Source organism: Alosa sapidissima, chromosome 11, assembly GCF_018492685.1.
Source record: "Alosa sapidissima isolate fAloSap1 chromosome 11, fAloSap1.pri, whole genome shotgun sequence".
NCBI classification, from domain to species: Eukaryota; Metazoa; Chordata; class Actinopteri; order Clupeiformes; family Clupeidae; genus Alosa; species Alosa sapidissima.
This window is the reverse complement of record NC_055967.1, coordinates 8411004-8422823: the sequence shown is the minus strand read 5'-3', so window position 1 is coordinate 8422823 and position 11820 is coordinate 8411004. Positions and strand designations below refer to the sequence as shown.

The window sequence follows — 11820 nt, the reverse complement described above, 5'->3', positions numbered from 1 at the left end:
TTTGAAATATGCAATATGTCTGAGTGTTAAGTAAGAGAAGAGCAACCTTGCTTTAAGGACTCTCTAGTAAAACAATAACTAGACACAGCTCTGAGAGAAAGTCTGAAAATACAAACTTGTGATTGCGTGCTTGAACAAAACCATTAGCATTGAAGAACTTGACTATCCTTCTACAATACTGAATCAAATGCCACATCATGGCACAGACTCATAATCTGTCAATTTAAAAAACCCTATATATATATATATATATATATATATATATATATGAAATTAAGTAAAAACACAGAATAAGAATGAACCGAGTCAACAATAAACATTTTGCTTATGACAACAAAGTATCCGTCATTTGTTCTTTCAACTTTTAGCATATTAACATTTATTTTCCCTTAAACTGTATGCATGACAGCTCAATCACAATCCGCATGCTATCTAGTCTACATCTTTGGTTGACTAGTTGGATAGCTGGAAGCTACTGTGGTTCACAAGTGCTGAATTTCCAAGCAGGAGGCTGCCTGGCTCTGAGACAGTGTTGCATGAGGTGAGTACTGATTCCCCTCGTCCCTTCCTCTAGGTGACGTAGCAGTTACAGTGGAACTCCTGAATTCTGCTACAGAAACCACCAGTAGTACAAAGCAGGCGACTCTGGTTGGATCTGAAGTCTTTACAATTGCTAATGTTTACAATGTGATAGAACATCTTTTTATCTACTTTTCTAAAAAAAAAATAAATAGAATGATCATTTTTGTGTTTCACTACTTTGATGACGTGGCACTTCATGGTTAAGGGGCTTTGAAAGGAATATTCAGAAACTTCACCCACACTGACTGAGATTAGTCCTATGGTGAAAACTGGAAAGGTTTTCTGTTTTATGCCACTCATATTCCAAAGTCCTAGCAGGTGACGAGCGGTGAAACAAATAGCAATCCATCCATTCAGACTCTTACCCCTTTCCTTTAGCCCACTTCACATTCAGACTCTTACCCCTTTCCTTTAGCCCACTTCACATTCAGATTCTTACCCCTTTCCTTTAGCCCACTTCACATTCAGACACACTGCTGCTAGCAACAGCACTAGTGTTGATTATATCTGATGTATCAGTGTAGTTATGTTAAGGCAATGTGACACTGGGGTCACATCAGGTTATAAGGCAACAAATGACATCAGAGGAACCGACGGTGTAAACTTGTGTGTGTGTGTGTGTCTTTCTTTGTGTTTGTGTGTGTGTGTGTCTTTCTTTGTGTTTGTGTGTGTGTGTGTGTGTGTCTTTGTGTTTGTGTGTGTGTGTGTGTGTGTGGTCATCAATCAGCTTTATCACCCAAGGTCAACCAAAAGTGATATGGAGGATGAGCTCTCTGACTCCCCCTGGTGGTGGTGTAGTCCTGTTACATGTGGCTACAATCATGCAGCTCGGACGTGATCCTGAGGCGATTCCTCTAGCATCACAGACAGACAGACAGACAGACAGACAGACAGACAGGCGAAGGGGCAGAGACGGGTGCTCAGAGTCAGACACACTGCAGCAGGAGGAGTTCAGGCCGCCATGTACGTCAGCAGGATCCATATCCACCCCTGGCAGCTGTCAGAGGGTGGCATAGCACAGCTATTCAGACAGACAGTGGTGCAGTTCAGCAGGTATTGGGCACACTGCAGGTCCCAGGCCTCCTGTAGTGTGTGTGTGTGTGTGTGTGTGTGTGTGTGTGTGTGTGTGAGAGAGAGAGAGGTTACAACAAATAAGAGACATTTGTGAATATGTGTGGAGTGAGGGGCATCTGTGTAGTAACTGCAGGTGTGTTTCGGGAGTGCACGTGTGTGTGTGTGTTGTGTGTGTGTAAGCATATCAGCCAGGGCTAGAGTTGTGCCTGCACAGGCGTGCACATGCTAACGGAGACGGACTCTGAAGGGCAGGTGCACTCCCCGTTGAGGCTCAGCTGCACCTTGAGCTTCTCCAGCTCGTACTTCTGCAGGTACTCCTGGATCAGGTAGCGCTCCCGCCGGATACGGGCCGTCACGTCCGACGGCACGTCGGGAATCATCCACGCCACAAAGAACTTCACCAGGAAGGCCACATGCTGCAGGACAGACAGAAGAGAGAGAGAGAAAGAAAGAACGAAAGAAAGAGAGGGAAAGTTCAATATACTATCAAACACACCTTATTTGCAAAGTATGTTAGTTTAGAGCATCAGTATGTATCTCATTCTCAATGCGTAAGTGTTACTGTGAGGTTGCAATCATGGTTCTAAATTAACACCTGCCAACCCGCCAAATGCGGGTTAAAATTAATTTTGGCGGGTATTAATAAAAACTTACTAGCCAGTTTGGCCAGTGATGCGTGAGGCATTACATGCATGATGCATAAGGCTCTGTTCTGTGGCAGTACTTCCTACATTTCCCATGAACAATGTGCCGTAATAACCTGACTCTCGCCAGATGAATTGCGAGAGTCAGGTTTCCTAGCGTTCATGGGCTTCGGAAAAACTTTTCTCAGAGTAAAAACATCATCATTCCGCGTCATTCACGTTACTTAATGTGTGAGTCAGAGGTCGGAAACTGGGGCTGGATTTTGCTAACAGAGTTGCCCAGTTAGGGGCTCGTCATCACTTTTGTCGTCACGTTGTAGTTCGTTTGTAGTCCATGTGGCCTTTCATGTCCAACAGTTTTAATGTGAACTTGGGAATTTGCCGTTTTTGTCACTTGAAAGCTGCATATCTTTCTTTCACGAGCATCTTACACTATATTTTAAGCAAATACAGTTGTTTGTTTAGGATTAGTGAGTGTATGTTTTAACCTTTGTTGTGGCATCCGTGTTTGTCACACATTCCGTTGGCAAAGCACATGAAAAACAAAGTAGCCATGGGGGCGGTCCTTGTCATTCCGAGGTGCTCTGAATGCACCATTAGTGCCGTAATGCTACGTGATGACTTTTTATACGCCCATTGGCTGCGCACAGTTTACAGTGAAACCCTTATGTATGGTGAAACCAGTGCGAGAGACCATGGAAACCAGAAAACACAAGGAAGAAGAACGGAGCATAGACTGAAAGAGGAGGGAGTTAGCTAGTAAAGTAAAGTAAAAAAGTAGTGCTGTCAAAATGAACGCGATTTTGACAGTGCGATCTTGCACTGTGCGTAGGGCACCAAGAGACAGAGTAGGTACCAACATTTAGCTAATAAATAGTAGCTTTATTGCAAACTGTTTTTCACTCTTAGAGAAAGTTTACAATGTCAACATGCACCAACAGCAAGTTACATAAAGATAATACTTTTCGGGTCCTCTTCATTAAGATCCAACTTGAACATATGCTACCTCATTTAATTGAGAACCTGTCTGAGCACGCACGAGAGGGAAAATGAGTTGTCTTTGCCTTTGCGTAATGGAATTGGCCAGTCTAGAAGTCTTCAATAATTTGTTTACATGAAGCACATGATATGCCGATTGAAATGCATCCACTCAGCTAACTAGGTGGCCGGTTACCAAGCTTCACTTTTAATTGCAAACAGAACATGTCTAGCTAGCATCATGTCATTACATGCTTTTATTTCTAAAGGAATGAAAGCTGTTGATACCAACTTAACATCATGCTTATCATTGCTAATTTTGTGCTACATGCTACACAATGTTAGAGTTTTCGGACTAGCCATAGGCTATATTTGCATGGAGCTGGTAAAAAAAAGATCATTATGAGAATGTGTGAACACAATGGTTTTAAAGTGACAGTGCACCATTTATAAAACAGCATCAAATGAGTAATATTTCTTAAGAAATTCATACTTTAAAACAAAATTACTGTGTCATTATTGTCATTTAAATAATATAAAAGTGTTTTACTTTTACCTTTGTGGTTACTCATTCATTTTGTGATTTATGTTGCATTTAATATGCCACTTAAGAAGCTTTAGTCTTTAGGGAGAAAATTGTTCTTTTTAATCAGGATTAATCTAGATGAATTAATTTCAAAATAAGAGATTAATAAATTAATTGTTTTTAATCGTTTGACAGCCCCAGTAAAAAGTTAAGATTAAACTAAATGCGGCAGTGGTTGGGACAGACTTCTGGGGGAGAGAAGAGGAATGAAGCAGGGGATGAGGAGATAGATAGATAGATAGATAGATAGATAGATAGATAGATAGATAGATCCTCCATAAAATGATCAAATACATTCAGTGGCACTCATAATTTCTCTTATTTTCACCGGAAAAAAATTGGCAAGTAGAAATTCTGATTGGCTAGTAACTTTAGAAAGTTACCAGCCACATTGGCTGGTGATCAAAAAAGTTAATTTAGAACCCTGGTTGCAATGCTTTGTGTGTGTGTGTGTATGTATGTGTTTACCTCCATGATGATAATAAATGCTAACTTGGCGGCGATGATGTGCCAGAACTGCATGGTGTGTGCGTATTCCTTGTCATGTCCAGGGGGGTAGCGGTAGTCGCGGTACCTGAGGAACAGGAAAGATGTGTGTTACTTTTTACAGGTACAGCCACACTCAAACACAGTGTCAACACACACACACACACACACACACACACAGACAATCATGTACCTGCAGGTAGTGATGACGGAGCTGTTGAACCAGGCAGGGTTCTCCTCAGGCTCTGGTTGGTTGTCTATGGGGATCTGACTGATGTTGAAGATGGACAGGCTGTTGTCAATGTAGCCCTGCATGGTGGGCTCGTTGCCCGAGTGATATGCATACAGGTAGACCAGACGTGGGATCATGTCTGACGTGAACGCCACGATGAATGCCTGCAAGAGAGAGAGAGAGAGAGCGAGAGAGAGAGAGTAACAAAGGAATTAAAGGAATTAAGGGATGCCTTATTACGTATATACGGTGAGTTCATAAAAACAATCAGCTGTAGAACAATGCAGAGGGGAAGGATGCCTACATGTCAAACACAGAAATGAGAGAAATCACAGAAAGATAGAGATAAACAAGGGAGATGACAGAAGACACAGAGGCACTGGCCAACTCGTCCACTCTCACATTGGCCCTCATTTATGAAACGTGCGTACGACATAAAACAGATGTAGGACAGGCATACGCTCATTTCCACGCAAAGCATGGCATTTATTAATTTGAACGTGAGCGGTGTTTACGCTCGAATCTCACGTCAAGTCTCAAGTCGTGTACGCAAGTTTTTCAGGCGGCATAGCACTGTGCAGCAGTAAATCAGCGGTGGATTGGAAAGTTGAAGAGTTAAATTCATGGAATATCTTGGACATAAGACTTCTCCTGTAGCCTACTTGCCGTAATGTAGCCTGTTAGGTTTTGTAATAAATGTATTTGTAGTATGTGTTCTCTCTGCGAAAATAAAGTCTGTTTCACTTAAATCGCCATCATTTCCTGGCTTTCTTGATGACATTTTCTAGCTGTCAAAATGAACAATGTTCAGTTGGACTTGCAACATCACTGTGGCTATCTCGAGGTTACAATTGTTTCTCTCGTAGACGTATAATGCACTTCCATGTCGTAAATTCTAGGGGCGAGGCCTATAAAAGTAGCATATATAGGGGCGTGATATTAAAATGACACTTGTTTCCAGCCCCCACATTTATCGACACGCGTTTATTCTTACGCTGGAATTGGAGTGATACGAAAGTTTCATGAATTACACATGAGCCCTGTCGTAAGATGACTTCTGTGCTCAGATCTACGCTGGTTTCTGTGCTCGGTTGAGAAATGAGGGCCACTCTCTCTGTCTCTCTCTCTCACTGTCTCTGTCTCTCTCTCTCACTGTCTCTGTCTCTCTCTGTCTCTCTCACGCTCTCCCTGTCTCTCTATCTATCTCTGTCTCTCTGTCTGCACTCACGTTGGTGACGACGGAGAAGACGGCGATCATGTGGAGGATCTCCTGCCAGGCGCCGATGCTGTGGGCCTTGGAGGCGATGGGTCGGCGAAACTGGGTGGTCAGCTTCCAGGCGTCCACGCGCACCTCCAGAATGTTATTGAGCAGAGCCAGGAGTGGAGCCAGCGGGAAGGAGGCCACGAAGAGAGTGATGAAGCCAAACTGGATCACTACGCAGGGGAGAGGAGGATGGAGATGGGAGAGAGAGAGAGAGAGAGAGAGAGAGAGGAGCAGAGAGGAGGAGAAGAGAAAGAGAGAGAGAGAGAGGGGCAGAGGGGACGAACACAGGGAAGTTCAGGATGACTGCAAACATATGAAGTATTCCAGATAGGAATTATTGTTATGTCTGTGTCAGAGCTGCGGAGCGGATGGAATTTTGTAGGAGCGCGGAGCGCTTATTAATTTAGAGACCGGAACGGCCACTCTGTTCCGCTCCAATTTCGCTCCGGCACCGCTCACACCACGAGTTTGAAGCATGGCAAAGGAAAACTTGAGCAATTTGAATGGCCTATGCTTTAAGTAAGGCTGAAGTAAAACTTGGATGCTAAACCTGTATTATTTAGGCAATTAATCCCACTGATCCCTTTAGTTTTAGGCTTATGTGTACGTTGCCAAGCTTGTTCGTTGTTGCACTCTCGGTGTTGCATTAGGCTATCTTTTACAATACATGTTCTATGAGTGACATTGCCGTTTCTCTTAGTTCTTTGGGATTTAAGTTTTCTAAGGTGACAATTCGGCTTGTAGATTATTTCTCCCTCTTTTAAATTGGAGCGAGCGTGGAGCGATTTCACTGGAGCGGGAGGATTCTGAAGTGGAGCGGGGAGCGAAATTGAGCGGAGCGGCCTGACGTGAATTTGAGCGGAGGAGCGGCCGAGTGAACAGCCACCTGAACGAGGAGCGGGATATTCACACAGCTCAGCTCCGCTCACTAGCTCTGGTGTGTGTGCAACATTTAGAAATTATTCATAAAAGTTTTGGCTTCTTTGTGTCATGTGAATGTCCCTGTTTTCTCTCTCTCTATATCTCTTGCAGGCGTTCATCGTGGCGTTTACGTTCTCCTATCTGTGTGTGTGTGTGTGTGTGTGTGTGTGTGTGTGTCTGTCTGTGTGTGTGTGTGTGTGTCTGTCTGTGTGTATGTATGTGTGGCATGCTCACCCATCTCCAGGTATTCGTAGAAGAGGCCCAGCTGGCTGAAGTGCTGCAGGTCGTGGTCCTGCTCCCAGCGGCTGTACAGACTCTCAGGGTGATTACGGGCGCTTCGACTCACCCACCAGTTCTTTAGCCACCTAAACACACACACAAACACACACACCATTTTCATTATCCCTGATGACAACTGCTAACTCATGACTGACGACATGACAATCCTCACTGACATGTTGGGAAAAGTGTTGAGACTCTTAACAATGGAAGATTCTCTATTCCCTGCACATTAAGACAGAAACCAAGACATTTCTCCTATTTCCTGTGTAGTCTCCAGAATGTAGCTTAGAGTTTAGATTGTACTACTCTCAAAGCCTTCTGTGACTGAAAGTAAGAACTGATTTACAGTACACTGATTTGCCATATTTAGGCTGTCAGTTGACAGGCTACCCAAACTATGCCCGAAACTCAAGTATTTAAACAGTATTTAAACAAAGTAAAGCTGTTGGGGAGTACGCAACCTTCATCAGAGGGCAAACTAATTAGTGTGATGGCTAGAGAGTTAACTAATTAGAGGAGGAGGAGGATGTACTCACGGCACCAGGGCCTCCTGGATGTTCCCCCACACCTGCTTGCCTGTCATCACAATCACTAGCTGGGTGGTCAGCTCGATCAGACAGCCGCCAGGGTCACACTGCACAACCCCACACAGACAAACAAGCTCAGGTGACTGCATCAACAATAGGAGCTTCAAACACAGTGCTGTTAGCATTGTGACAGAAACACAATGTGTTGGTCATTTTGCCTTGATACTCCAGTCCATATGGATTTGACATGAGTGTGACTATAGCATACTGACTATTAGGACTGATGATGTTGTTTATGTTTATGTAGTATGAACAAAGTTATTATGATAGACCAGGGGTCTCCAACCTTTTTGGGAATGGAGGCTACCTGAAGGACCCAAAATCATATGGAGGGCTCCTCCTAAATATAGGCCTATGTGATTTTTACATTTAAATTATCAATATTATGTAGCCCTATAACCCAAAAAGCAATCTTTTTGTGCAATTAATAATTTAGGTTACAATTTTTAGCATTACCCATCATTAAGAATTCTTAAGAATTAAGTTTAAGTTTTGATTTCAGTGGACAATGCGGCTGTAACATTTTCAATAGCAATCACCAACACCACTCTAACTTATGAAGACGCCTTTTATAGTTATGGCACATCTGAAATCTCTCCATGGTTAAGACAAAAATGGTTTTGTTTTTCGCCAGGTAATGCACAGTCCTATTGCATGGCATGCATTCCATGAGGTTCAAGATCAGCGCTATTGCTACACCAGTCGGCTATGGAGGAGAAAGGGTCCCTGAGCTAAAGCTATTATTTTTCAGTCCTTGAACAATCATGCACGAACTGTATGGGACGAACACAGAATAGCCACAGAACTTTTGCAAAGATATGCTTCCATTGGCTACATCAGACGAGCAAGTTTTTTTTCTTTTACTGTCTATGCGTGTGAGCAGCGTGTATGCGCTCCACTTCCATTGTTGTTTAAACATTGAATGGGAAAGGGATTCGGAGCCAAAGGCTAAAATTTAACCCAGCTACAATTTGTAAGCAGGGTTCTAAATTAACTTTTTTGATCACCAGTCAATGTGGCTGGTAACTTTCTAAAGTTACTAGCCAATCAGAATTTCTACTAGCCAATTTTTTTCCAGTGAAAATAAGAGAAATTATGAGTGCCACTGAATGTATTTGATCATTTTATGGAGGATCTATCTATCTATCTATCTATCTATCTATCTATCTCCTCATCCCCTGCTTCATTCCTCTTCTCTCCCCCAGAAGTCTGTCCCAACCACTGCCGCATTTAGTTTAATCTTAACTTTTTACTGGGGCTGTCAAACGATTAAAAACAATTAAATTAATCTCATATTTTGAAATTAATTCATCTAGATTAATCCTGATTAAAAAGAACAATTTTCTCCCTAAAGACTAAAGCTTCTTAAGTGGCATATTAAACATAACAACATAAATCACAAAATGAATGAGTAACCACAAAGGTAAAAGTAAAACACTTTTATATTATTTAAATGACAATAATGACACAGTAATTTTGTATGAATTTCTTAAGAAATATTACTCATTTGATGCTGTTTTGTAAATGGTGCACTGTCACTTTAAACCCATTGTGTTCACACATTCTCATAATGATCTTTTTTTTACCAGATCCATGCAAATATAGCCTATGGCTAGTCCACAAACTCTAACATTGTGTAGCATGTAGCACAATATTAGCAATGATAAGATGTTAAGTTGGTATCAACAGTTTTCATTCCTTTAGAAGTAGAAGCATGTAATGACATGATGCTAGCTAGACATGTTCTGTTTGCAATTAAAAGTGAAGCTTGGTAACCGGCCATCTAGTTAGCTGAGTGGATGCATTTCAATCGGCATATCATGTGCTTCATGTAAACAAATTATTGAAGACTTCTAGACTGACCAGTTTCATTACGCAAAGTCAAAGACAACTCTTTATATTCTTGTCCATTATCCAAATCACAGAGTACAGCCTATGTCAAAGCCCTGGCTCTGGAACGTTTAACTGGTCAGTATGGGAACCGGATTAATTAGCAATCTCCTCTAACCTCGTCTTTGTTGCTTTCAGTATTTCGTTTCTTATTAAGAAGGAGATATCAATTATCATCAACAATGACAAGCCAGCTGGAACCTGCCACTCATTTTCCCTCTCCTGCGCGCTCAGACGGGTTCTCAATTAAATGAGGTAGCATATGTTCAAGTTGGATCTTAAAGAAGAGGACCCGAAAAGTATTATCTTTATGTAACTTGCTGTTGGTGCATGTTGACATTGTAAACTTTCTCTAAGAGTGAAAAACAGTTTGCAATAAAGCTACTATTTATTAGCTAAATGTTGGTACCTCCTCTGTCTCTTGGTGCCCTACGCACAGTGCAAGATCGCACTGTCAAAATCGTGTTCATTTTGACAGCACTACTTTTTACTTTACTTTACTAGCTAACTCCCTCCTCTTTCAGTCTATGCTCCGTTCGTTCTTCTTCTTCCTTGTGTTTTCTGGTTTCCATGGTCTCTCGCACTGGTTTCACCATACATAAGGGTTTCACTGTAAACTGCGCACAGCCAATGGGCGTATAAAAAGTCATCACGTAGCATTACGGCACTAACCTGACTCTCGCAATTCATTTGGCAAGAGTCATGTTATTACGGCACAGTGTTCATGGGAAATGTAGGAAGTACTGCCACGAGGATAAATTACCGAGAACAGAGCCTTATGCATCATGCATGTAATGCCTCACGCATCACCGGCCAAACTGGCTAGTAAGTTTTTATTAATACCCACCAAAATTCATTTTTACCCGCATTTGGCGGGTGTTAATTTAGAACCCTGTTTGTAAGGTATCACCAATATCAAGTTACAGATGTTACAGATGTATGGTCTACAATTAAATATCTATTAAAAAAATCAGAATGGAGGATGTTTCAGAGCGTGATCTGCAGGCGACTTGTTGGCTATTTTTAGAAAGTGCGCTCTGGGCGTCTCATAGGCGTCCCGCGGGCACCGTGTTGGAGACCACTGTCATAGACCTTTTCTTATATGATATTGCTTGGTGACAGTGAAAGAACATGATTTCTAACATTCTGAGGTGTCATAATGCTAGAAGAACAGCAGAGGGCGTTGTACCTCTTCGTTCCTTAGGCCGCTCCACTTGTTGTCGAACATGTAGGCAGGGTCTCCTGGGTAACCGACAAACTTGCCCTTGAAGAAGGCTACATAGAAACAGGAGGAGTAGTAGTTGACAAACTGGAAGAGGAACATCTTGACCGTCAGCCGGTTCTCGTACTCCAGGTGGGTCTTAGGGATTTCTGAAGAACAGAGGAAGGAGGTAAAGTCAGGAGGGATGGATGGATGGATTGAAACTGGCATGGATGGATAAATACACTTTACTGTCTCTTTGAGAAAAAAAGTGATAGTGATCATATAAGTAGAAAATGGGTAGTTCAAACAAATAACCACACAAGAGAACTACAAAAAAGAAAAGAAACACTACAAAATCTTCCTCCTTCCTTCTCAAAATCTCCAGTGCTCCAAATCAATTTCTCCCTCATTAGACCTTTGTGTCTTCCTCTCCCATCCCCCTCTCTCTCACCCATATCAGTGATCCAGATGGCCACTCTCTCGTAGAGGAAGTTGAGGATCATGATGATGACGAAGTTGATGCAGGAGGCCGTGACTGATGTGGCCAGCTGTGGCGTGATAATGGATCCCACCAGCTGGATCTTGTTGGTGGGCGCGTCTTTCATGACGCTGGCGAACGCTGCGTAAACGGCCAGCCGATATGCAATCACCCCAATGATAGAGGCGATGATTAGCGCTATCTAGTGGCACACAGGCAGAATTGCATAGATACATCAGGGCAGATAACAGCAGGACAGAGAGCAACTGCCTCTGGAGTACATCATGCCCTGACTGGTATTAAATGAGAACCTGATATGTTCTAGAGAGACTGGTCCTATCTTTTCTATATAGATATGTGTCAGGTGTGTGTGTGTGTGTGTGTGTGTGTTTGTGATGTGAGAGTGTACACATAACTTTTAAAACACTGTATATTAACAACTTAAACACCAATATGCAACATTTCAGTGTTTCTTAACCTGGCTCCAGGTGATCTGTAGTACTGCATGTTCTCCATCAGGTCCTGCTCAACTACACCGCACATGGTGGACGTTACTGGTTAAGAACAAGAAGCTCTCCTGACTATTTGAACAAACCCAACTCTTACAGGTGC

General features: G+C 42.5%; 1 protein-coding gene across 5 annotated transcripts in view; it reads right to left on the bottom strand.

Annotated features, from left to right (window-relative positions):
* Positions 1-411: 411 nt before the first annotated feature.
* The window catches only part of ano5a (anoctamin 5a), a 39287-nt gene continuing 27878 nt past the window's right edge, over positions 412-11820 (bottom strand). For all 5 annotated transcript variants that reach the window (XM_042108959.1, XM_042108960.1, XM_042108961.1 and 2 more), the window contains 8 exons: positions 11182-11410; positions 10716-10897; positions 7586-7683; positions 7002-7132; positions 5811-6016; positions 4544-4746; positions 4333-4438; positions 412-2072 (listed from right to left, as the gene is read on the bottom strand). In XM_042108959.1, coding sequence (XP_041964893.1) covers positions 1851-2072; positions 4333-4438; positions 4544-4746; positions 5811-6016; positions 7002-7132; positions 7586-7683; positions 10716-10897; positions 11182-11410 — 1377 coding nt within the window. In that variant the 3' untranslated portion in view covers positions 412-1850. The remainder of the gene's footprint in view (positions 2073-4332; positions 4439-4543; positions 4747-5810; positions 6017-7001; positions 7133-7585; positions 7684-10715; positions 10898-11181; positions 11411-11820) is intronic.